Source organism: Macrotis lagotis, chromosome 1 (assembly GCF_037893015.1).
Source record: "Macrotis lagotis isolate mMagLag1 chromosome 1, bilby.v1.9.chrom.fasta, whole genome shotgun sequence".
NCBI lineage: Eukaryota > Metazoa > Chordata > Mammalia > Peramelemorphia > Peramelidae > Macrotis > Macrotis lagotis.
In genome coordinates this window covers 248,740,185-248,767,543 of record NC_133658.1, presented here as the reverse complement: position 1 = coordinate 248,767,543, position 27,359 = coordinate 248,740,185, and the positions used below count along the sequence as shown (strand labels likewise).

At 41.5% G+C, this 27,359-nt stretch overlaps 1 protein-coding gene across 1 annotated transcript in view; it reads right to left on the bottom strand.

Annotated features, from left to right (window-relative positions):
• Positions 1–840: 840 nt before the first annotated feature.
• The window catches only part of LOC141504836 (junctophilin-2-like), a 69,895-nt gene continuing 43,376 nt past the window's right edge, over positions 841–27,359 (bottom strand). Inside the window, exons 3-6 of the mRNA XM_074210152.1 lie at positions 15,974–16,092; positions 11,990–12,789; positions 11,056–11,152; positions 841–10,124 (exon numbers count right to left, since the gene is read on the bottom strand). Of these exons, the coding sequence (XP_074066253.1) occupies positions 11,072–11,152; positions 11,990–12,789; positions 15,974–16,092 (1,000 nt within the window). The 3' untranslated portion in view covers positions 841–10,124; positions 11,056–11,071. The remainder of the gene's footprint in view (positions 10,125–11,055; positions 11,153–11,989; positions 12,790–15,973; positions 16,093–27,359) is intronic.

Sequence of the window (27,359 nt, the reverse complement as noted above, 5' to 3'; positions counted from 1 at the left end):
AAGGTCAACTACTGCACTGATGGTAAATTCTTCAACTTGAAAAGGTTACAAGACAAGACCAAAGTAGAGGGAGTGTTGGTACATGATCTTCTGTTTGTAGATGATTGTGCACTCAATGCAGCCTCTGAAGCTGAGATGCAACAAAGTATGGATCAATTCAACACTGCTTGTACTAATTTTGGCCTAATAATTAATACCAAGAAAACACAGGGTTCCATCAGCCAGCATCACACTATCCATATGTGGAACCATTGATTAAAGCTAATGGAGAGGTTTTGAGTACTGTGGAAAAGTTCACTTATCCTGGAAGTGTCCTTTCCAGGGAGGTACACATTGATATTGCCAGAGCTAGTTCAGTATTTGGGAGTTACTGAAGAAAGAAATGACTTAGTGATGTCATTTTGGTCTTCTTTGATAGATAATGAAGGATAAGAACCACCCAACCAAGAGTAATGATTCACTTTTCTATCAACAATGAACCAGTTATCGTATCGGTTTGCTGGGGAGTGAGTTGAAGCCTCAGAGTTGAGTTGATTTTTTTTTTTATTAGTGACCTGGAGTATACTTTCATGTAGTTGTTCACAGTTTACAGTACTTGGGGTAGTAGATAGTATCCTAAGGTCTAATACTGCTTCAGACACTTACTGGCTGTATGAGTCTAGGCAAGTCACTTAGCTTCTGTCTGTCTCAATTTTATTATCTATAAAATGTTACAGTAAAATAAGAGATCCTGCCTCCCAGCAATGTTGTGAGGATAAAATGAGATAATATTTATAAAACTCTTTACAAACCTTAAAGCACTATTTAGATGCCATTTATTGTGGTTGTTACTATTATTCTCTTTCTTTGACCACTTATCTATTTGGAAATTTCCTCTCCTTTTCAAAGACTAAGTTCAAGGGTCTGGTCCAGGTGTTTGAACTGGTCATAGATCAGTTAACCCAGTCAAAGTTGTGTTAGGGGCAAGGTTGGTTTCATGACTTATCAAGGAGTCAGTCTTGACAAAGAAATTCTTTATCTTTTCTTCTTTGTTGGGTTCCAATAAGGAATTTTGTTTTTATTTGCTGAAAAATCATCAAAGTCAGAGCAAATGTTTCATGAACAGTCATACTAGGGCTCAGGACAATGTGTGAAGGATACCTCAGATAAAATGAGAGAGGTGGGTCAGATGGGGTCTAAATGCCCCTCTAGCTCTAATATTCTCATTTTGATTAGATGAAAGAGATTACACAGACTAGCAACCACAACAACTAAATATGAGGGGGAGGGTAGGAAGGCTCTCATACTGAAGATAGGAAGTGATCAATGAGTAGGGAGCTCCCCTCTCACAGAGCTCATTTTGCTCTAAAATTTAAAATGTGTATTTGACTATCCATTTTGATCTCCACAGTTCACTTCTGAAGCCTTGGAGTCTAAAGAAGCTGTTTAGGGACTAGAAGGAGTAGGAGGGTTGGGGAGATGGAGGGAAAGGAAATTGAGAGGCAGACTACTGCTGAGCAGAGAAACCTTTCCTTTGTAATCAGGGGATTCTATTCAAGCTATTGCCCTGTTCTTGGATTTCGGGGATTGATGTGGGAGGGATGCTCTAACAGCACTTCCTTTTCATGACCCAGTTCTCTTCTTCCTCTCCCTTATCAGGACACTCTTCTAGTTAGACAGAATCCCTGAAAGTTGGAGTTGTCAGAAACAAGTACAAATAGGAAGGGTCCAGGCAGGGACAGCTGAGAACCTTGACCCTTTGTAACAATAATCCCTCACATTTCTGTGGTTCATTAAGATGAACAAAAGCCTTTCCTTATAATAATCCTATAAACCAGGCAAAACAAAGATTATGCTGGTGCCTTTGACAGTTTCTCCAGATTATTCTAATACTAATATTACTATTTATATAATGGACTATACTGATTTCATTTAACCCTCACAACCCAATCCAGAGAGGTAAGTGCTATCATTGTTCAGATGGGGAAACTGAGGCAGATGGTGATGACTTTCCTAGGGTCATAGGGTTAGTAAATATCTGAGGTGGAGTTGAAACTCAGATATTCCTGACTTCACACCCAGAGTTCTATCAACAGTATTGCCCATCTGCTTTGTTTCTTTATACATAGCTGTCTCACCCATTTACAGCAGGTTCCAGGGCTTTGTTTTTGTTTGGGGCAGCTAGGTGGTTCAATGGATAGAGCACCAGGCCTGGAATCAAGAGGACCTGGGTTCAAATCCAGCCTCAGACACTTGACATCTACTAGCTATATGACCTTGGGCAAGTCACGTAACCCTGATTGCCTCACATCTAAGGCCATCTCCAGTTGCCCTGATTTCTATCTAACCTGACTCTGGAGGAGAAAGTGAGGCTGGTGACTTAGCACAGTACCCCCTCACTCACATCCGGTTCATGTGCGTATCATGGCTTCACCTCCCGGAGGTCCTGTTCTTCTTCAAGAAGGAAGGACAAACATCATCTTCAGCATCACCATTCAAAGTAGTCTGTGGCTTGTATTCCTTACATACCTTTCTTGGGCCTGGAATAATTTGCTGTATCTTTCCCTCCTGCTTGGACATCATAATGGTATCATCAGCTTTTTAACCTTTCTCTATATCTCCAGAAGAGCACATAGTAAGTTAGCCTAACTGACTCACCACCGGAGACCAGGCCTGGGAGGAGCTAAGTCACTTGACTCTGTCCTGGAAGGGACAAGGTACCCTTCCAGTACCATCTCTTTGACACTTTTTTTTCTGAGACCTGTGATCTGTCAGTGGACAACTCTGTTGTTTTCATTCACCATTTATGTCACTTTCCAGGCCGTGATTTCTTTCCCTGACTACTATTCCCCTATTGAAAGCAGAAACTATCCCCATTTTAATTTGTATCTCCAGTGCTTAGCATAACACACAGTAAGTGCTTAATAAATATGTTGTTTCATTCATTTGTTTCCATCCTGCATATTATTTTTTCCTCAGTCTTAGAATGAGCATGGAGACAGTCTCTCCTCAAAGCTCATGTTTCACATTCCCAGGACAGTCTCTGGATCCAGTTGTGACAGAGCTGAAAGCTGTCCTTCTGCCTTCACAGGGCGCTCCTTGGACACTGCAAAATTCGCTCTGCACCAATTATTATTGATTGATTAATTGTTGTTGTTCTTCATAATCAAAGAGGACCATGACATCAAATGAATGATGACATGACATGCCCATTATGTTGAGTGAGAGGACTGTTGTATAAAGACATCCTTCTCAGTGACTTTTCCAGAACCATTTTCACCCTAGCAACACTAGGCAAAGTGCCAGAATATGATTTTCTGGCAACAATTTGGAGACAGCATGGTATATCCAAACCTGTCTCTCAATGTTCTAATTGTCAGTTTGGTGATTTTATGGTGATAGTCTTGCACCCAGTAAGGTTAAAAAAAAAAAAAACCCTCTTAAGGACTTTCCCTACTTTCTCAGTTTTCTATATCTCCTAGACCTATCCCAAATCAAAATTAACCTTTTCAGTGTCCCATTCTCTCAGGTCTATATGTTCTCTCCTGATCCTAGAGAATCTACTTATGCAACCTCAGGCAAGTCACTTTTGCTCCCCCCACCCTTATCTCACCATACCCATCTGAGTCTTGGTTTCCTTAGCTGTAAGAATGAGAGAATAATAATTGAACTGATTACCTCATTGGACTGCTTTGAGAAACAAATGAAAAAATGAATGTAAAATGTGTTGTAATTAAAAAAAAACCCTATTGACAGGGAAAAAGGGAAGGCTCATTTTTAATGGGCTACTGTATTGACCCTTGCAGGTAACATCCTCCCAGAGCTCATATTCTCAGCACTCATTACTGTGCATGTTGCCTCCATCACTATAGATTGCCATTTGATCATGCCTTCTCATCCTAAAACATTCCTATCTATGGATCATGAGGTCTGTCCACCTAGCTTCCTTTGCTGGTTGCTCCTTGCTGGTCATCATCAGAAATGTGCTTCAATCTACAATACATATTTTTCATCCATATAGTTTTTACCAAATGGATTATTATACCAATATTTTTGAGTAATTATAGATTTCATTCAAGATCCCATAATGCTCTGGGGCTTGTCACAATTAGCATGATATCATCTTCAAACAGTAGAATCTGGAGGATTTAATTATCTATAGGAAATATTTCTTCTATTTGGATTTTGCTCAGGATATCATCCATCATATATTCCTGGATAAAGTTGTTGCTGTTTGATGGGGGTCTTCTGGAGGCATACCTTTAGGCCAAAACAACAGCCCTAAGAGAAGTATTCATTTCATTGCCCCTCAAATCACTTCTGGAGGTCACAAGAGCATCTCTCTTCTTTGTTGATTGATAAACACAACTCTTATTGAGTAGTGATTTTTTTTTGTCCTTGACCATAAATCTGGGAGGTGGTGCCATGATAAACATATGAATTGGATTTGAATGGGGGGTGGGGGCTTTGCTAAGTCAATAGCCAGTCTCACTTTCTCCCTTCGAGTCATCTGGGTTCAGTGGCCAGATATGAATCAGGAAGATTGGAGAAGGCCCAAGATACGAGGCAATCAGGGTTAAGTGACTTGGTCCAAGTCACACAGCTACTAAATGTCAAGTGTCTAAGGTCAGATTTGAACTTGGGCCCTTCTGACTCCAAAGCCAGCTAGGTAGGGGACAGCTAGGCACTTGGGGGACAGTAGATAGAACATGGCCTTGGAGTCAGGAGGATGGGAGCTCAAATCCAGTCTTAGATACTTGACACTTCCTAGCTTTGTGACCTTGGGCAAGCCACTTAACCCTGATTACCTTGCATCCAGGACCATCTCCAATGTTCCTGATTTATATCTGGCCACTGGGCCAGATGACTCTGGAGGAGAAAGTGAGACTGGTGACTTAGCATAGAACCCCCTCACTCAAATCTAATTTATGTGCTTGTCATGGCATCATCTCCCTGGTGTCATGGTCTTCTTTGAGAACAAAGGACAAACATCACATCATCATATCTTTTTGTGGAATATTGTTATTCTTTAAGCTTCACTCAAAGCGACATCCACTAAGGAGAGCTTATTTGATCCCCAATGCCCCTATCAATGCTAATCTTCCCTCTCTGACCTCCTAGAATATTTGGTACTTTTTAAAATATACTTATTAGGATAGTTAAATGGTGCAGTGGATAGAGCACAAGTTCTGGAGTCAGGAGGACCTGATGTGACCTTGGGCAAGTCACTTAACCTCATTGCCTTGCAAAAATAAAAAAAATTTAAAAACCACACTTCTGTGTCATAGCCATATTTTGCATATCTTTCCCCTTTCTAGATTATAGACTACTTGGAGACAGTTTGGTATTATAGATACTATGCTGTATTTGGAGTACAGAGTTTTATCTGGATATATGCATCCTGCCTCAGACAATTACTGGTTTATGGTCACCAGCAAGTTATTTAATCTTTCAAAGCCTCAATTTTCTTATATGTTACCTGCCTCAACTGAATGTAAGGAAATTACTACAGAAGTCAACGATTACAGTTTTGTGAGCAAGAACTATATCTTATCTATACCTTGTACCTTTCCCAATACTCTAAATACAGTAAGAACTTAATAAAAATTTTAAGGTTTGAAAAGTGTTTTCCTCACAAGAACCCTATGATGTAAACATGTCATATTTGGAGTGTGATTTAGAGCAGATTCTCAGCTCACCCTTGGCTAGAAAGAGATCTCGATCTTTTCTCTGTTCATGATCTAATCCTGTGACCTAGTCCTTGCCACCTGAGCCTGGCTGAGAGGTAGCACAGTATGCCAACTGAGCTGAGTTAAAATCTTCCCCACTTTGTTTTTTTCATCTAAAAAGTAAGAGGTTGGGTGAAATGAACGGGGTTGGATCAGGTGGCTTTTGGGGTTCCTAAGAACTGTGGAAAACTTAAATACTTCCCCTCCCCCCCAAACACATAAACACATGCACATTCTCCTTTCCCCCCAAAACTCTTGTTATGGCAGGAGTTGGGAGGTGGGAGGGGGCAGCAGACTGGAGGGCTCTAGCAGCAGTATGCTCTTGTGTTAGAATAGAAAGAAGCAGGTGATAGTGATTACATCATACGGACATAGAGTTAAGTGGGTATGCATGACATGACTATAATACTATAATAATTATTATATCTATGTGTTGATATAATGTATTATTTTGTTATAGAAAGTATAAGGGTCTTTTGTATGGGATTCATTCTCCTTGTGGCTAAAGGGAACAAATCAGTGACCAATAAAGCAATAACTTCCATTAAAAAAAAAAGGAAATAGAAACAAGGCCAGCTGCTGGGAAGGGTAGGGCTGGTCCTGGACCAAGAGTCAGAGTCAAGGCTATTGGAGGAAACTAGCCTGTGGAGCCTCATGACCACAGCAGGGGGCTCCCTTGCATCATTCCCATCCCTGTAATTCAGATAGGGAGCTCTGCAACCCAAGCACAGCCTGGGGAGGACCAACCTTTCAGGCCCTTCCCCCCTCATCAAGTCCAAAAGCTCCTTTTAGCTTTGGAAGGGCACTTAGGGATCTTCTGTCCAGTGAAGCTCTGACACTTGCCCAAAGTCCCACAGGGAAGCATGGAACTTGAGCCTGCAGAAGACTGCACTTGGGTCCTGAATCTCTTTGCTCTTCCTCCCCTTGTTCACCTTCCCATCCTGGTCATGCTAGCATTTAAAATAACAATAGCATATGTATAATGCATCAAGGTTTGCAAAATGCTTTTCGTGTATCAGGTCATTTGATTCTCACAGCAATACTGTGAGGTAGGTCCTACTACTCTCCCCATTTTACAGATGAGGAAACTAATCCCATTTGGGGTTTTCTAGTCAAAGATACCACAGTGGTTTACCATTTCCTTTTCCAACTCATTTTACAGATGAGGAAACTGAGGCAAGCAAAGTTAAGTGACTTGCCCAGGATCACACAGCTAGTGAGTATCTGAGGTCCCATTTGAATTCAGGTCTTCCTGAATTCAGGTGCAGCACTCTATCCACGGTGCCATGGAGCTGCCCCTAAGTGACTCATTCCAATCAATACAGCTAAGTGTCTGAGGCAGGTTGAATTTGTGTCATCTTGATTAGCACTTTAACCATTATGCCACCTTGTGACCTATTGATGACTATATGGTCAAAGACTGATCTGCTTGACCATTATCCCTAATTCTAACAATGTTCTTCTTCCTTATCCAGTGGTGTGCTGGAAGAGCCTCCTGGCAAATACTACAAAGGAGAGCTTGTTTTTTGACATCTAGACTTGAGAATATCATGAAGAGAACGTTAATAATGCTGATAAAACTTAAAAGTGCATCATGTGTACCTTTGAGGGGAGAGAGCTGGTGAAATAATTTCCAGCCTGACACCTCACATTCACACCATTTCTCCAGGACTGTTAAATTGAAGCCCCCATTCAGACCCTCCTTCCCCCTCCAATGGAACAGGACCAGCCTGACATACTCAGTCCAATAGCCCTTATTGGACAATGGGCAGGCCTCCTTAACCCAAAACGTGTCCCCAGGTGCTTTTATAAGGGAGGTCTGAAGTTTTTCTTTTCCTTTCCGGACTCTGTGAACAGTGGATCTGAAATCAGAAGATCTTTGTTCAAATTCCGGCCCTCTCACTTACTAAATGAGTTTGGGTAAGTCATTTTTCCTCTTAGACTTTTAGCTTCTTCCTACATAAAAGCAACTACGTTTTGTTACCACCTCTCCGCTCTTCCTTAATGCCCTCTCTCTCACATACTTCAAAATAAAAATAGTTTGGAAAGGGGAGAAACTTGATCCATTCATTACCTCATCCCTTATAGGTAATGTGAAGGGAATGGTTCCTAAGACACAGTAAGGAGGAGAAGAGTAAGATGCTCCCTAAAATGATAAGCAAATTTTTTCCTGGCTCTCTCACCTATTCTTTTTTTTTATTTATTTTTTTCTCTCTCACCTATTCTTTGAAGTCCCAGGGTCCCGGGTGATAGCTCCAGAGGTCATTTGGTCCATTCCTTTACCTCCAAGCCCCTCCTCACCAAACTCCACTTACAGTCAAGGATTTCCCTTATTCCTGAATATTCCAAGCACAGCACCCTCCTCCCCAACCACCTTAATTAAGAAGAAAGCCCACATATAGAACCAATACACAGGCCTCAGGCAGGGACAGTGAGCATGTAACTTTATTATCGCAAAATGTAGAGCAGAAAGATAGAAAGACAGGCCAGGACATACATAGCACACAGGCACCTCCCCCTGCCATCATTCTCTGGACCTAGGCATGTCCCGTGAGGGGAACATCCTGAGACTGGAATCAGATCCCAAAATTTTATTGTCAGTCCTGGGGATTGAGGCACCCTAGTCTGAGGTAGCAGGTACTTTTAGGTACCTCCTCTGAAAGGTCAATTCCCACCATCACACAGAAACCAGACCAGGCACCCCATCACAGACTATGGCAAGAGGGTTAGTGCCTCTGACCTCCCTGTAAAGAAATCAGAGCTGAGATTTAAATCAAGCTAAAGGACAGTTGAGATCCAGACCTTGGCAAAATAGACAAACATCCTCAAGATCTCAAGATCAGAAACAAGGCTCAAGAATATTGAGAGAAAGAAAGGAAAGAGATGACAGAGAAAGGCCAGTGTTCTTCATGCCAGCATCCACCTCTGTGCTCATCTCCATCCCAATCTCAGAAGCTTTGGGCAAGCACAGGATGGAGGCTGAGAGGGATACAGGGAAAAGGGGAAGAAGAGAAGGAGTGATATCTCAGCCAAGGCCTTCCCTATAGTCCTTCTTTTTGGCAGGGTTTGGGAGGCAGTCTTCCTCACATAGGACTAACTGGAGAGCTTGGAAAACCACCCCAAAAAGTCAGGGATCAACGAGGGGAAAAAGTCAAGAAAGACTTGTCATGTCACTCAGATTCATGTCTGAACTTCGGCTCCCAATAACTTGTACATCTCCTCCTAGCCCCACTCCTCATGGGTTTTATCTTAAGCCAGGGCACCAAGGGTCTGGCATGGATTTGAGTCCCCTGCCCTCAGGCTGCCTTGTCTCCTAGCTCACCTTTGGGGCTTTCTTATCCTCACCTCTCTACCACAGAAGGGCACATCCTGGAAGACCCACCACTGAAAAAAAAAATGCTTTTAAATATAGGTGCATGCATGGGCCATCTTCTATCAGCCAAGCCAAAAGCCATCTTGAAATACTTCAAAGAAACAGACAGTGAGCTCCAAGCACCCAGCCTCCCATCTCAACAAAACTCCATGGGCTGCCTGGCCTGCCTCTGCACAGTGGGATCCCCTTTTCACCATGGGGGTCAGGATAGGGATCTTCATTCAAAGTGGTTTACCCCATGGCCTCAGGACCTCAGGTAGCTGGAGTGGATGAATTTGTTCCTGTTCCTTTTTCTTGGGGGGATAGTTTGATAGTCTGGGTTTAAGCTGCCATTATTATCTTGCTCTGCGGTGCAAGGCCAAAAGCAGAGAGGAGAGAGAGGCAAGTCCGAGTCAAGGCAGTTTTTCCCCCTCTCTACCCTAGATATCCGTCTGTTGCAAAGGTGAGCAAGGGCCTGTCCAATGCTTCTGTTCAGCCCATGCCACCCTCTTTCCCAGCTGCCTCTGATCACTTGAGTCAGAGAGTCCTTAACTAGCCCTTTGAATTCTTCAAGAGAGCCTGGACTGGTTAATCTCAGCACCCTAGGAGAGTGGAAGCAAACCCCTCCTTGGGGAAATAAGTTTTGGGGGTATGGGTTAGGCAGAGTCATTCCATTGCACTGGAGGTGTTCCCTGAGACACCTCAGTCAACAGTGAGAAAAGCAGGAAGAGTGGGGGGAGGTTTGCTGGTCCCCTTCTCTGGGTACACATGCAGGTGCAGCCATAAACACTCATGAAGGTGATGCCACCCTCAAGTTCATAGAGGGCATAGAGAGGGAGGGTCCCTCCTCACATCGGACTAGGAGGGACCAAGTCAGATTGGGATCAGGGAAGCTAAAAACAGAACACAGGGCAGTTTGCTTTCAGGGCTGGGACTGCCAGAGTTGGAAAGCCTGTGACCAGTTCCTGGGTCCAGTATCTTGCCCTCGGCATCTCTCCACAGTAGCGGTTGCATCCAGTCATTGCAAAGAGATCCAACATTTGCATGGGTAGGAACTCCTAGGGCTAGCAAAAGAAAAATTAGTAAGAGTCATCACAAAGGAATAAACTGGGTGACCATTACAAAGCAAGAAGGGACACTGTCCCTGGTCAGATAAGCCTCTCCCTAGGATGCCAGACCTTGGAGAAGGATCTTGGGAGTGTCTGGGTCATGAGTCAGTGCTGGGGAAGAATGTCAGAGAAAGCAGGTTTATTTCATGGAGAATTCAGGACTTAGTGAGGGTCTCTAGAAATTAAGGCTCCAGAGCAATGTCCAGGAGACTCAAGATACAGGCTAGAGCCAGTGTTTGAGAGATTAAACCATTGACTCACTTTTAGGGAAGTTGTTTGGGGATTTAAGTCAGAGGTTACTGTCTATGAAGAATGTTTAAGGGATCAGACCATGAAGAGATGTTGGTTCAAGGGGAGCTTGGTTCAAGGAGGAATGTTTTAAATTCTTAGACCAGAGGGTAGAGTTTCCAGGCAGAATATCTGAGGACTTAAGGCCCCAGGGCCTCAACAGGGGAGAATTTTCAGGGAGAGGCTATAGAGGCTCAATCTATGAAACAGAATATTTTAGAGAAGTTCCCTGACAGTCCTGCATACAGATTAGGCTCCCCTATTAAGGAGAAGAGGTTAGATGGGAGGGTGTACCCTATCACTGGTTACAAGGATAAAGATCAGCCCAACCAGTGATAAATCCCTCTTGTATCCAGAACAATTACAGCATCATTCTCCCACCTTCTGCTCACCTGTACCATAGTCCCAAGGGCAAAGTGGCCTCAGAAACCACCCGAGGGGTAGGAAGAGGCTTTCTACAGGGAAGCAACAGGAGGAATATGTTTAATTTGGGTAGTATGCTCACGCCTTTGACCAAGTCTTTGACTCCTTACTTTCACCCCCTCCCATCCTGGTAGTAGGAAGAAGCTGGTCCTGCATCTTCCCTACCTAACCTCACCTGAGCCAAGGCCACATCAGGTCAGAAAATGCACGAAGAGGATGGCCAAACCAATGTTCAACAGAATCACCATGCAGATAAGGACAGTGTTGGGAGCCTGTAAGGAAAAAGAAGAAGGGAGAAGTTAGAGAGGACCTCAAGAAACTATCTGCCAGAGGGACTATAGGCTGCAAGAGCCCCCCGGTGGTCACCTCAACCATCTTCCTACTTTTAAGTCCAGCTCAATCAATGTGCTAATATATATTTCAGATATTTTACTTTCTTTTCTTTTTGGAAGCAATCAGGCTTAAGTGAACTATCTGCAAATAATAAGGTTGCATTTAAACTCAGGCCCTCCTGACTACAGGACTGGTGCTCTAGCCACTATTCTACCGACTCAAAAAGGCTAGCCTAGCCTTCCACTGCATCCAGGGCCATCTCTAGTCATTCAGATCCATATTTTTCCACTGGACCTAGATGGCTCAGGAGAAGAGACTGACGCTGGTTACTTTGCACAGCTCTCCCCTCCCCCACTTAAATCCAATTCACTTGCAAGTCATGTCATCATCACTTTCTTGATATCATGCTCTCATCCCATAAGGAATGTCAGAAAGCCTCCTTTCCTTTCCCTAAGGTTAGTCCTCCTGGCAGGCCTGACTGTCTGCCATTGTGCTGTAAGGGTTATAAGCCAGAAAAGATGGCCATTATATAATGACCAGAATACTGGGCTTGGTATCAGATGGCTTGGGGCCTGCCATTTATTCTTTGAATGATTTTAAGCAATGAATTTCCCCTCTCTAGGCCTCATTTTCTTTATTTGTAAACTGAAAAGAACTTTTTATATGAACTCTAAGATCCCATCTAACTCTAAATTGCATGATCCTAGGATCTTTCTGTAGAAGTTATCTCTTCTATGTGGGCAAGATAGTGCCAGCCCTAGACCAATCCACATTACCTCCTCCAATTCCATCTCAGCTTCTAAGGCTGCTGCAGCTGCTGCTTCTCGACGTCCCTTCTTTTTGGCCCCACCTTTGGATGAACCTCGAGCCTCTGTTTTTTTGGTGGGCTTGGTGTGGCTTGTGTCTGCCTTGATAGGAGAAGGTGGCTGCTTTGGTTCTGTTTTGGGGGCCCTGGCCTTCAGCTCTGGCTTGGGGGGTGTGGAAGCCCTTGGGAGTGTCTCCATCTGAGGCTGGATATCTGGTTTGAATGCTGGGGAGCTTGGGGGGGTCACAGGTGTGGTGGGGGCAGCACCATCAGCCTCATCCTCATCAAAAGGTGGTGGGACAGGGGGTGACGTGCGGACAGCATAGCTGTGGTAACCCTGGTAGAGTGCTACTTCTGGCTCCCTGGTAGGATGCAGGGGTGGTGGCTGCAGGGGCTGGATCTCCATGTGGTCAGTAGGGGATCTTGTGGGGTTTCTGTTACTTCTCTCACCAGGACCCACATCAGATGGGGTCACTGGACGACTGCCTTCTCGGCTCTGCTCCCCATTCCATTCTCCTGGACTCAGGAAGCCATCCTTCTGTGTTCCAGGCCTAGGCCGCTTAGCCTCAGGGGGTGTCCCTGCAAGTTGGGGGGATGGGGTGCGAGCTGGAGTGCCACCCCCTTGGAGTGAGGCCTCCCGCTCATGTAGCTGAGGGCTCTCAGGAGGGGGCTCCTGGATGCCTGGGGTCTCTCCACGGCCTACATTCTCCATAACATTTTCAGCATTCTCTATGATCTCCTGGAGCATTCTCCGTTTCTGGTACTCAGGACCTAGGGATAATAATAATAATAACAAATATAATTATATATTATTTAATAATACATTATATAATATATACAATATGTTATATTATATAATAACATATTAAATTATAATAATAAATATAATTAAATAATAATAATAGTCACATGTCTGAGTTGTTCTAGCTCATTTACAGAAATGGAGATAGTCATATAGGCCCAAATCAATGCCATCAGAAATTAGAGAAAGGTTATCCTTAAGAAACTAGGATTTAGTAATTGAGGCAGATTGTGCAAGAAAGCAATAGAAATGGTGCTTCATAGGACTGCAGGTTGCAAAAATTTAGCACCTACCAAATAACTGGAAGAACCTGATTAGATGGTAGATGGTGGATATAACAGCAGTTTGTTAAAATTATATACCGGGCAGCTAGGTGGTGGCAATTGATAAAATACCAGGCCTGGAGTCAGGAAGACTGATGTCATTGTTCTAGGACACTGTTGTTTCAGTCATGTCCTATTCTTCATGACTCCATTTGGGGTTTTCTCAGGAAAAATACTGGAGTGGTTTGCTATTTCCTTCTCCAGTTCATTTTACAGATGAGGAAACTAAGGATAACAGGGTAAAGTGGCTTGCTCAAGGTCACATAGCAAGTAAGTGTCTGAGATTAGACTTGAACTTGTTTTCCTATATCCATGACCAACTATCTAATTATAATTATGACAAACAATACTTATCTGCTCATGCAATAGCCCACAAACATTAAATATAAAAGAATAAGGGCAAAATAACAAGAGGTAATCACAAAATAATTGGCCTTGGAGTCAGGATAACCACCCCCCCCCATATTCAAGTGTCATTTCTTCTGGCATTGTCTCTGTGACCCCGAACAAGTCACTTAACTTCTCAGTGTTCAAGACAGCTCTTTAAGACAGCAAGCAGCAAAAACTGATATATTATTGTCTGATCTTGCTATCTCTTATACTTCATGTTTCTTCCTTAAGTGTATGATTTCTCTCTCATCACACTCAACTTAGATCAGTGTATACCATGGAAATAATGTAAAGACTGGCAAATTACCTTCTGTGGAGGGTGGGGGGAGGGAAGTAAGATTAGGGAGAAAATTGTAAAACTCAAAATAAATAAAATCTTAAAAAAAAAAAAAAGAGAGAGCAAGTGACAGAGTCTCCATCCGGGAGACTACCACAGAGTCTTCAATTCAAAGCCTACAAAACTCCCAGATATAGCTGGAACCATATAAAGATGCCTTTGGAAATGTTTAACAAAATATATAAAAATACCAAGTAACATGGATAATGCTAATATGTGATATTCTAAGTTACCCTGCAACTGCAGGCCTCCATTTGTAACTGTGTTTGACAGGCTATTCCTCTACCAGTGACCTCACAAGTCTGAAGATCCTTATCTCTATTCCCAATAAGATGATGGTGACTTGCCCCAGGACCATTTCTATGAGAGTCTCATTGACAAAGATGAGAAAAATGAAACTATAATAATAATAATAATAATAATAATAATAATAATAATAATAACTTCACGTTACATAGTGCTTAAAATTTTATAAAGTACATTCCCTAAGTCCCTCATAGTACAAATATTATCATCTCCCTTTTAAAGAAAGGAGACAATCAAGGTTAAATGACTTGCCCAGGATCACATAGCTTGTAAATGTCTAAGGTCAGATTTGTACTCTGGTCCTCTTGATTCCAGGGTCATTGTTCTATTCACTACACCATTAATTTCTCCTTATTAACTCTCTTTTAAAGAAGAAAATTGGGCAACTGGGTAGCACAGTGAATAAAGCCCCAGACTCGGAGTCAGGAGAACCTGAGTTCATATCTGGCCTCAGATACTTATTAATTACCTAGTTGAGTTTCAGAAAGATAAAGTGATTTGCCTGCCCTTTATCACACAGCTAATAAATTGTCAAAACATTCATTTTAATGCAGATCCTGGATGCACTCTTTTCATTATATCATGACATTTCCATAAAAGGTGCATCTTAGTAATAACAATAACAACAATAACAATAATAGTTATCATTTGCATAAGGCATTTTGATTTGCAAAAGATTTTACAGGGGCAACTAGGTAACACAGTGGATAGAGCACCAGCCCTGGAGTCAGGAGTACCTGAGTTCAAATCCAGCCTCAGACACTTGATAATTACCTAGCTGTGTGGCCTTGGGCAAACCACTTAACCCCATTTGCCTTGCAAAAACCTAAAAAAAAAAAAATTACAGCAACTTTGGGAAGCAGATGCTAATATTATTCTCATTTTATAGAAAAGGAAACTGAGGCACAGAGGGGCTACTTAATTTGAGAGTCACACAGCTAATAACTTCCTGGGGTAAGATTCAAACTGGTTTTCCAGGCTCCAAATCCATAACTCTACATGGTCCAACCTCCCTATCTATATCTCCAGGAGCTGGCCAATTTGTAAAGGAAGTAAGAGAACCTAAATGGAAATTCTACCAATTCTTTAAGGTCCAATCCAAATTCCATGTTCTCTACAAACAAAGGAAATATAGAGAGAACCTTGTAATATGAGTCAGAAAATCCAGAAAAATTGGATTTGGGTTCTAGTTCTGCTACAAGAAACTTGGTGACCTCAGAGAAATGCCTAGGCCTTATTTTCCTAACCTGTGAAATGGGAATAATAATATCTACCCTGACTATCTCTAGGGATTATTATGAGGAATGGGTGAGATAATGAATGGGAAAGCATCATGGAACCATCAAGAAGTGTTCTGGAAAAGTGATTGTGATAGTTGATGCTTTGTTGGTTAGGAAACAGCACCCTGGAACTCAGTGGCACAGTGTCAAATCCAGTCTCAGACATTTACTGACTATGATGACTCTAGGCAAGTCACTTCTCTCAATTTGCCTCAGTTTCATCATCTGGAGGAATTGAGCTGGGGAAGGAAATGGTAAACAATACCAAGAAAATCTCAAATGGGGAAGAAGAGTCAGACATGACTGAAACAATGAAATCATGGGAAAAAATCATGAGTTCTGAGCCTCAGTTTCTTCATCTGCTAAATGAGAATAATGATAATAATTGTGCTACCTTACCTCACAGGGTTGCTATAAGAAAAATGCATTGGAAGCCTCTTTCCTCTCTCCCCACCTCTCTTCTCCTTACTTGCCCAAGCCAAAGACCTCTTCCTATCTTCACTGGGTTGCGTCCTACCTGGCTGATAGAAGTCTGGAGACAGCTCCCTAGCCAGGGTTCGTGCAATGCCGGACTCATTGTTGGCTGCCTGTGCGGCCTGCTCTGCTCCATCTGCCTTGGCCTTGGCATGACTTGTCCTGGGAAAACAAGATACAGAGAACTGAAGGTACTCCCACCCCAGAACAATAACATTATTGATCCCAGACAAAGGATCCTCAGTCCAATGATGGTAATTCCCTGGGGTGGACATTTACATGTTCATATTTGTATCTCTGTACACACCTGCTCACTCTGGAGTCCATGCAATGTGAGGGTTTATAACCTGCCTCTACAAAATAGAAACTTGGGGGAAGGACTGACTCCAGATGGATCAACCTTGATTCTCATCTATCCTGATCCCCCACCTCCTTGCCTTAGGGGAAAAAAGAGTTATGAATAAAAGATGCCAGTGAGTCAAACCAACATGAAGAATCAACCCAAGAACAAAACAGATAACTGTGAAGAGATAGGGCGGGTGAGCCTATGAGAAGATCTGGACTGATCCCACGTTATATCCAAGGCAGCAGAAGTGCCAGGGTATCTAACTGATGCAAGGAGAGTTAGTTCACGATACGATAGGGATCCAGGGGCTCCTTCTGACCTCCTAGTGAAATTCTCTTCCTTGTTTCCAAGTTCTTTCCTTATCTGATGTTCTCAAGTTATATCTCATTTACCTACTACAAAACCCTGTTGACCACCAGAAATACTAGTTTGCACACAGAGAAAGAATAAGATAGTAATCAATTTTCACTCTATGATAGGTTCTTAATCTGGGAATCTCTGAACGTTTTTATTTTTAATTCTATATTTTGACAACTGCTGGGGGGATCCATGACACAAATGAGGTTAGAGTCCTTGCTCTTAGGAGATGAAAGGCTTGGATCAGTAAGAGCCAATCTGGGGGTTCAAAGCTGTTAATACAAAATAGGAGAGAAGTAAATAGACTGTGCAACCCTGCCATGTGAATTTAGCTTTCAGCTGCTCCTAGAAATAAGTCACAAACTGGTGAGAGTATCAACTGTAGGGGAACAAAGCATGGGCAACTTTAGCTTGGTCTCATTTTCTGAATTAGTTGACATACTTGGACAGCTGGGTCCCAAAGGAAAGTCATTCCCTGAAGGGAGGAGGAAGAGTGAAAGAAAGCTGTGCTTCCATAAAGAAGATAGGAGGAGCAAGGAAGTCCCTTCCCCATCACTCACCATCCCTTTCTGTCACTCTCTCCATGATTCCACCCCAACTTCCCCAAGTTACTGCTAAGCCTGTCTAACTCATTAGAACCTCCTGCTGCCTACACAAATACATATTAACTTTCATATACTCTGTTAACACACAATCTGATGTGGAATGAAGGGCTATTTTCTTGAAGTGAAGAGAGCTAAATTCAAAAACCACTTCTGGTGCTTATTAACTATTTAATCCTGGGCAAGTCATTTTACTTACAAATAAACAGGGACATTAAAATTTAAATTACTCACCACTTAAAATTGTGGGGAAAGTAATTTATAAATGGTAAAGCACTATAGAATTACTATCATTATGGAAGAATTGAAGGGAAAAAGAAATCATAGAATAGCAACACATAGCCTATCAGTTTATGGCATCCCCAGTGGGACTAAAAAAAAAGATTGTTATGTTATGTTTACATTTCTAAAACACATTAAAGATTCCACAGTTTGAGAGTTCTGTCCCCTAAAATAATCCTGAGAGGTGTAAACTGCTGTTGTCCCATTTCACAGATCTGGAAACTGAGGCCCAGAAAGTGACTTGCTGAAGGTCACACATACAATTAGTAAAATCAGGGTTCCTGAACCATTGCTTCTCCCCATTTCTTACCCCCAGAAACATGTGCCCCCCTATTCTAAGCAAGAGTGGCTCTCTCATGGTTAGCTCTAATACTCCTAGGGGGCTTCCAATTATTGAGTGAGGGGAATAGTACTAGAGGTACTTGACTGGAGAGGAGAATGGTACTGAGTTAGAGGACTTCTGGGGAAGAGGGGTTGGCAGTGCTGCCAAGTGGGGGGGGGTTCTCCTTCGGGGAGAGGGGAGTACAGAAGCAGAAGAGCACTCTTCTTGATTTCACATGGGATTATCTCCCCACTCCCCACTGTCAGCAAGGTTAAAAATAATACTAGTGGTTCTGGGAAAGGGAGCAGACAGTCCTGCGGCTGAAATCCCTGAGGGAGGGAGACACATTTGAGATGTGCCTAAATACTCTCTTTCCTCCCCTTCTGACCCGAGGTTATATTAGGTACAGATTATCTCTGACTTCTCAACTGTGGATACCTATCATGTGTGTCAACAGTTGTTCCATTTGTCAGAAGGGTAAAACTGAGACCAGAGAAGGATGGTGCCCTTCCCAAAATAACAAAACAGGCTGAATCAGGGTTGGACCAACTGCTTTCCAGTATTTTATGTAACTCTGAAATCATATGAACCTTCAAACTGAAATGTTATGGAGTGGCCAGGAAGGCACACCAGACTTCTTTGAGGGATGTGAGGAACAGGAAGATTATGGGTACTAGGAAGATTATGGGTACTAGGAAGATTATGGGTACTTAGTTTTCTTCTCACCTCCCAACTCAGGATTGATCCTATGGCAATGCTGCTCACACCCTTGTCTTCTAGCTAAGAAGTCAGATGCCTAGACATATTCTAGCAAATTATTTAATTTTTGAAGTCTCAGTCACTTCATCTGCAAAATGAGGATATGGGATAAATTCCTTCTGGCTTTAAGAATTACAAAGATACAGTGGATAGATCATCGGCCCTGGAGTCAGGAGGACCTGAGTTCAAATAAAGCCTCAGACACTTAATAATTGCCTAGTTGGGTGACTTTGGGCAAGTCACTTAACTCCATTGCCTTAAATAATTTTTTTAAAAAGGAATTATAGAGATACTTCTCTTACTAGGAATATATTTGGAGGATTGGCTTAACCAAGGGCCAAATGCAAATGAATAGATTCATAGGCATAGGCATAGGATTGGCCACTTAGCTCTAGACTAGAATATGGGTGTCTAAACTTTTAGCTCTTCTGGGCTACATTGCCCATCAAATATTTGTCAAGGGTAACATATAGAATTTAATATTTATGTATGACTGTAATGTAATCATATTCCGATGAGCATAATTATAAAATATAACAATTTAATAAAATATAATAAAATGTAAAAAGTATAATAACAAAAATTGAGGATAATAATAATAAAACATTTACTTTTAAAAAAGGCCATTTTTAATGTGAACACTGAGCCTGCTTTTTTGATACCAGTCTATCTGTATCTAGTTTGATAAAGGTTTAGCAAGACAAAGATTATTTTCAAGATACTGGACTGAAATTTTTGTTTAATTTTTACTTTTTTGTAAAGCATACAGAGTATACAAAAATACATATTTTTTAATGGGGAAAATAGTTGCTCACAAATATACGTACTCCCCAAAAGAAACGTCAGGAACAGGGTATGTTTGTGAAATGCTGGATATTTTTCCTTAGGCCTGTAAAACTCATAAAAGTCCAAGAAAGATAAACTTTTCTTTACGTTGCAATCTGATTGCAATTCTATATATTCTTTTGCAAGTTTGCAGGCAACATGTTGATGTCAAGTGAGAATAGAGTGGCAAATATATTGAATTATTGTTTTCTAAAATTTTGAAATCTATTTTCAAAGTTCTGTGACAAAATAGCAATTAATCTTGCATACAATAAAATTGTCTATTGCAATTATTGATGAGTAATAAAGATCCTAATTTCTATATAAATATCTTTTGTTAAAAAAACACAAAAATCTTCAACTGTCTCTGAAACTTTATAATTTTAGTTACATGAAAAAGTCATATTGTATTAGTTAAGGGTTAAAGTTGGTCTGTGTTGTTGCAATTTTGGTAAATATGCTCACCCTTTCCTTTGTTTCCTTGAGATGGAGGTCACATAAATGGGCTTTGAGGGCAGCATATAGTCTGTGGGCCAGGGGCTGGACACACCTGTTCTAGAGCAAGACTCCTCTGTTTCTCCCTCCATTTTCAGGAGTTTCAGCATCACCGAGAAACTCCTAACCTATTTGCTGCATGTGAATCTTGGGTTTCCTTCCTTTGAAAGTGAGGATGTCGGGGCAGCTAGGTGGTGCAGTAGATAGAGCACTTGCCCTAGAATCAGGAGTACCTGTGTTCAAATCTGACCTCAGATATTTAATAATTACCTAGCTGTGTGACCTTGGGCAAGTCACTTGATTCCATTGCCTTAAAAAAAAAGAAGAAAAAAGAAATAGTGAGAGAGAGGATGTCTTTGGTATTCTGACACTTCATAGGTACTTAGTAAAGGGTGATGGTGGTTAATTGAACCGATTGCTTCTCTTTAGCATTTTTGAAAATTTTTAGTCTAAATCAAGTTTGCTTAATAGTTGAAATGCAGTTCCTTCTGTTGATGATTTTTCCATATTTTGGAGAAAAGTTGTATTTGAATAAGAATTTTATTTTGAATTAAAAAAATTATAGAATACAATATTCTTCAGAGATCTTTTCCAGTTCTAACATTCTGTTCTAAAATCTCTTCCATGTCTAACATTCTTTTTTCCTTTGTTTACTATCCTGTCTGAGACTTCTCTTCCCCCATTAGACTATGAGTGTACTTAATAAGGTAAAGATTTTGCCTTCTTTTCTGGTGTACAGAACTGGCCACAGGGAGCAAGGATGACCACACCAAGGGGGTCAGCAGGGTCCTGAACACCTTGAAAGATGTCATTGCTAGATTTTAGTTGCTCAGACCATTCGCTGCACATTGTCCCTTATCTCTAAACCATCTTTAGGTCCCATCAGGAAGCCTGGCTGAACCCATCTTCAGCAACAATCTTTGGTATTTGCCCCGCCTAGACACTCATCTTCCTGGGGGCATGGCAGAAGCTTCCTCTACTGAAACTGGAGCTTCCTCCCCTAAATAGCTCAGGACCACCTGGCTTCCTCACTGAAAGCCCACGGCATTCTAGGACTGAAAACTGGAAATGACCTTAGAATTTATTTAGTGCAACTGACCTCCTTTTACAGATGAAAAAACTGAGGCTCAGAGAGTAAAGTGACTTATCTAAGGTCATGTGGCAGTAAATAGCAGAGTCAGGGTTCAAACTCAAATCCCTTGGCTTCAACTCTATTTGTAACCAAATCAGAGTCAACTGAGCCACCTCTAACTTGTGGCAAAGTCACAATACCTAATCAGTAAGTGACTGGTGATATCATTCCTATGGGTCTTCTGACCCATCAAGGGTAAGAAAATGAGATAATATTCGTAAAGTATTTAGTCTGTGGTAAGACTGAGATAATGACTGCAAAGTGCTTTATAACAATAAACTTCTCTCTTTGTGTGAGGCATTAGTAGTGATTATTGAAATATCTAAATCTCCTCTTCCTTGACTGCCATCTCTTACCTATCCCTGCTTTTGTCTTCCTGGTCAGAGCCCATCCCTTATAGAGTCCCTGACCAAACCCTTTTTCTCAGTTCAGTTCAACTGCTGAGAGCCTTGGGTCCTGAGTAACAGGAATTTTCTGAATTATCAGAATCTGAGCCTTGTGAAATTCATGAGGCAGCTGGAATGGGAGATTTGTCCCTGAGCAAGAAGTGCTAGAAGGAACCAGGAAGACTGGGATCACCAGGAGGAAGGCCTTGGGGAGATGGAAGGAGTTGTTGGGGAGAGGCTGAAGAAAACTGCCAGGAGGAAGTCATAGTGAAAAAGAATGTTTCCAAGTTTGGAGAAGGCCAAGACTGATGCAAAGACAACGGCCTGTTACTGTATATATCTCTGAATAGCAAAGCCAGAGCATCTTTCTCAGACACAGAAAGGGTTGTTGTTATTTGGCAAATGTCTAGCAAAAATATCCTCCAAGACTAGATAAAGAACCCCATTCTTACCTCTAAAGACAGCAAAGGAATAAAGGAGCAAAGAAGACCCTGGCAGAGGTTGAAAGGGATGTTCTCTTTCTTTATTCCAGTCCTCACTGCCCATTTTCCACTTATTCTTCCACCCTTAGATGCTGATCTTCCCCCTGCCCCATTCCTTCTATCATCATCTCTACTCTACTTTGACTTCAGACTCACTGACCCTTTCCCAGCATATGGAGTAGCATATGACTGCTCCAATTGTTTGGATGAAAATCACCAATTACAATCCTTCCTACCGGATGATGGATCTCTGGACCTTACCTTCTGCATAACTAACCCACCCTAAAGACCACTAGGTCTTTTTATCTTCTTTGTATCAAAAACCTCCTCTAGTTTTGACTCCTACTTAGAAAGTGAACTCTGAAAACATAGTTTTCTTGTTTTTCTATATGTATTTCCAGAATTTACCACATTGCTTGTGAGTCAATCAATCAATAAACATTGATTAAGTGCCTGTTCCATGACGAGGCACTATGCTAAGTGTTGGTTTTACAAAGACAGGCAAAAAACACAAACAAACAACAACAACAAAAAAAAAACAAACAATCCCTGCCTTCAAGGAACTCATAATCTATTGGGAGAGACAACATGTAAACAACTATATAAAAATGGATTAGAAATAATTAACAAAGGAAACACTACAAGTAAGAGGATTTGGGAAAAGTTTTTCCTGTAAAATGTATGGATTTATCTGAGACTTGAGGGAAGCCTGGTAGGCCAGGAAGGAGAGGAGAGGAGGAGAGAGAGTATGCCAAACAGGAGAGACAGCCAATTTTCATTCAGTATTCATGCCTGAATAAATATATTTGAGAATCAGAAGCATGAAATGATCATTGAATCCATGGGAGGTGATGGATCAGCAAGTGAAATAGTAGAGAAGAAATCGCCTAAGACAGAACCCTGTGGGGCATCCACAGTTAATGGTCATGACCTGGAGGAGGATGCAGCACAGTAGATTGAGAAAGAAAGGTCATATAGGGAGGGCAAAAGGAGGACCATGAACAGCTAGAGAGAAGAGAGTATCAAGGAGAAGAGGGGTCCCTTGAAGTTCTGATTATTGGTGTCCTAAGGTCTCTTTCAGTTCTAACATTTCATGATCTAAGATCGCTCCATATTTGACATTCCATGTCTTATGGGCTTTTTAGATCCAGTAATTCTCTGTTGAAAAGTCCATCCAGACCCATAAGTCTAAGTCTGAATCATTGATGCACTTCTTGGAATAGAATTCTCTCTGTTTTCTAACAGTGATTGCCAGTGATCAACCTTTAGAGTTTGCTGTTTGCTCAAGCCACATCTCCCTCAACAATTCCTTCTGAGATGGAATGAAGCTCTGTCCTAAAACAGCAAGTGAGCAGCTGGGTAATACAAACCTGACTGTGAGAAGGTGCTCTGTACTGACAGCTCATTTCCACCTTCATATCTGTACTTGGGTTGTTCTTCCCACCTGGAATGCCCTCCTTCTTTCTTTCTGAGCAATCAAATCCTCTCTATCCAGCTCCAGTTCACAATATTCAAACTCCAAATGGGTCAAAGGGTCATAGATTTAAAGTGGAAAGGGGACTTTAGGGGCCATCTGGTCCATACCCTTCATTTCATAGATGAGGAAACTGAGGCACAGAGAGACTAAGTGACTTGCCTAGGGTTACATAGATAGCACCCAACTTTTTTCTTGACTCAAATTCCAGTGTCTTATCTACTAGATCCTGCTGCAATGATCTTTCCTTTATCTGAAAAATTCATAGACTTTATGGTCAATTCCATTATTTAGCACTTAGTCCATATGACATTATCTGTAATTATTTCATATCTATACTATCTATATTTATAACTATATCTATCTATCTATCTATATCTTTTTTTCCCCAAATCATACTGTAAGTACCCTGGGATGTCAGGTTACCTATTTTCTGGTTTGTACTACCTTGAACACATACACACACAAGCACACGTGTGCACACACACACACACATACACACACAAACACATACAATGGTTAGTATATGGTTAGGTCTATAAAGTTTTTAACAAAATTCATGTTGAAGCTCTTTCTCACCTGACTGCCTTTGTTCATGTTGTTTCCTATGTCTAGAATACTTTTCCAACATTTTTGCCATTATCATTCCTTAAAGGCCCAGCTCCAGTGTTGACTTTTTCTAAAACCTTTCTTGAATTCCTCAGCTGGGATTAGTGTTTCCTCTCCTGTGAATCCCCAAAGCACATTAGATCCCTCATACACACTTGGACCTCAGAGATTTGATGCTTACTAGTGACACTAACTGTGTGACAACCTAAGGCAGGTCACATAACCCTGATTGCCTCATCCAGGACCATCTCCAGTCATCCTGATTCATATCTGGACCCTGGTCCCAGATGGCTCCAGAAGAGAAAGTCAGGTTGGTGACTTAGCACAGTCCCCCCACCCAATTCAAATTCAATTCACTTGCTCATCATGGCATCACCTCCCTGATATCATGGGCTTCTTCAGAAATGAAGGACAAACAGCAGCAGCAGCAGCAGCAGCAGAGCATGTTCCAGGCACTGTGCTATGAACTTTTTAACAAATATTATCCTATTTGACCTTCACAACAACTCTGGGAGGTAGGTGTTATTACTATTCCAGTTTTACAGTTGAGGAAATTGAGACGTTAAGTAACTTGCAGGAATACACACAACCAAGAAGTGTCTGAGGTCAGATTTTAACTTGGATCTTCCCGACCCTAGCTCAGGGAACTCTTTCTATTGTTCCTCAGTAAATAAATCCTTCATTGCCCCAATACACAAAAGAAATGGGTCTTTAATTGAACTGTAAATGGAGAGCTAGGAAGCAATTTTGAGAAAAGATAAGGATAAATGTAAGACTTCATTCCCCAACGAGATTTGAACTAAGGGAGGTAAGTCGTCCTTACTTCAGATCCAATATTCTATTAACTGTGCCCTCTAGCTGCCCTGCTCTGCCTATGGGTTCAGTTGTTTGTCTGTTTTCTTTCTTATAACTATAGATCCTAGAGCTAGATTTTTTTCCCTTCCCTAGTGTAGATCTCGTTACATTTTTCTATTGTGGTTGTTGGATATTCTTTGTAGCCCCATTTGGAGTTTTCTTAGCAAAGATACTGGAGTAATTTGTTATTTCCTTCACCAGTTCATTTTTGATATTAGGAAATTAAGGTAAACAGAGTGAAGTGGCTTGCCCAAAATAACATAGCAATCTGAGTTTGCATTTGAACTCAGGTCTTCCTGACTCTACAACCAATGCTCTATTCACTATACCACCTAGCTGCCTGATTACATAATAGGAATTTAATAAATAATACTTACTGATTGTTGATAGAAGGGATCTTTGAGGTCATCTAGCCCAGCACCCTCTTTTTACACATGAGGAAACTGAGGCGAAGGGACTTGTCTAATGTCACAGAGACAGAATTCAAATCCAGTTCTGTGCTCTTTCCACTTTAACAGTTACTAGAGGCATGGTGACTTGGGCCAAGTCACTTTGCCTTTAACTGAACTTGTTTCCTCATCACTAAGATGGAGTAATAAGGGTGCTTTGGAACTAACTGAAACTCAGTAGTCAATTGTTAATGTTTCAATGTGAATATTTACAAATCAACAAATGCTACAAATCAGGGTTTCATTTATTGTTTTGTTAACTGTGTAGACATAAGGAATAAATTATTACTAAATACTGAATATTAAGAACCTTTAAATTAAAAGTAGGTTAAATGAAGTCTCTCCCTCCCATCAGAACTGATTATAAAACACTATACCTCTGAATAATACTTACATGCCTCACAGTGTCACTGTGAGGAAAGGCTTTGGAAACTTAAAAAGAGGCATTTTTGGCTGTGGTCTAATAGAAGAATCCCTGAGTTGAGAGGCAGGAATTTCTCCTGTAAAATGACCTCTCTGATATAAATGAGCATGAAATTAAAAGATTTCTGAATTCAGACTAACTGCAATGACCAGTCTTGTCTCCAGGAAGTCAAGGAGTTAACTCTATCTTCTTTTAGTAGAAAGGTGATGGACCAGAGGTGCTAAGTGGTACAAATCCTATCAAATGCAGTTGTGATCATTTTTAATTGTTTTTTTTTCTCTGTACAAAGGAGCGATATATGGGGTGGGGAGGCGAGTATTAGACTAAAAATAACATAAAAGCACTAATAGAATGTTTAAAAATTATAAAATAAAATCAATTGAACTAGGTCAGGGTTCTTTAATTTATAGTACATAAATTTATTTTTAAAACAATATTTCAATATAATTGATTTCCTTTGTGATCCTTTGCATTTTATTTGATGCATTTAAAACCCTTATTCCAAGAAGTACCTAGACTTCACTAGACTTCCAAAGGAGTCCATGACACATAAAGGGTTAAGATCCCCTGCATCAGAAGGTCTCTAAGGTCACTTGTCAGCCAGTCAGTCAACAAGCATTTATGAAGAATTTGCTATGTGCATCTAACTTTCCATGTGGAATGTTAGGAGGTCCCTTCCATCTCTGACATTCCAGGATTCTGGGACATTTAATATGCTCCCAGTCTGTAGTCACCAGTCACAAGAATGAGTGGCATTTACAGGCACCTGGAGGTTTTCTGCCCCACCCCACCTCCCACCTGCTGTTTCATTCCCTTTCCCCCCAGGGTCTTTCAATGCCTTTCAACTTCCTCCTGACTTCCTAGGTCACATACAAAGAGGGCCTGGACCTTTGACTGATGGGCTTAAAAATAAAGCCCAGCGTCTGGCTCCTAGAAGTGAATACCCAGCTTTCTAATATTAGCCACTACATCGGTGCCTCTGATCTGGCAGGGAAGTTGAGGGCAGGGAAAGGGGCAGCAGATGCCGGGTCAGGCCTTTGATCCTCCCTGCCCCTCACACTAGTTCAGCCAGGCTGTCATACCCTGGTATGGAGAGAAGAAGGCAGGTGCTTCAACCCTCCCAGACACACCAGTTCATTAGCAGGGCTCTACCATAGAACAGAGATCAGAATCGAAGCCAACACTATCCATTATATTCTCTCTTTTCTTAGCTTCAAAAACTCTTAGTTTTCTTCCTCCTCTCTTCTTTCTTTAATTCCATCCTGGCTTAAGAAGGACATTGATAAACTGCAGTGTTCAGAGAAGGACAACTGGGATGAAGCCCTTGTCATATGAAAATCAGTTGAAAGAGCTAAACAAGCTTAACCTGGAGAAAAAAAAATTCAGGGAGCACATGAGAACTGTCTTCAAGTCTTTAGAGAGTTGCTGTGTGGAGGAGAGCTTAGCCTTCTTTTCTTTGTCCCAAGGGGCAGAACCTGGAACTAGGGGTGGGTGTTACAAAGTTGGGCTTGGTGACAGGGAAAACCTCTAACAACTAGAGCTACCCACAAATGAGATGTGTTTTCTGGGGTAGAAGGGATCCTTCCCCTTGGAATCTTCAAGAGGCTGGACAATCTGGATGATCACTCCT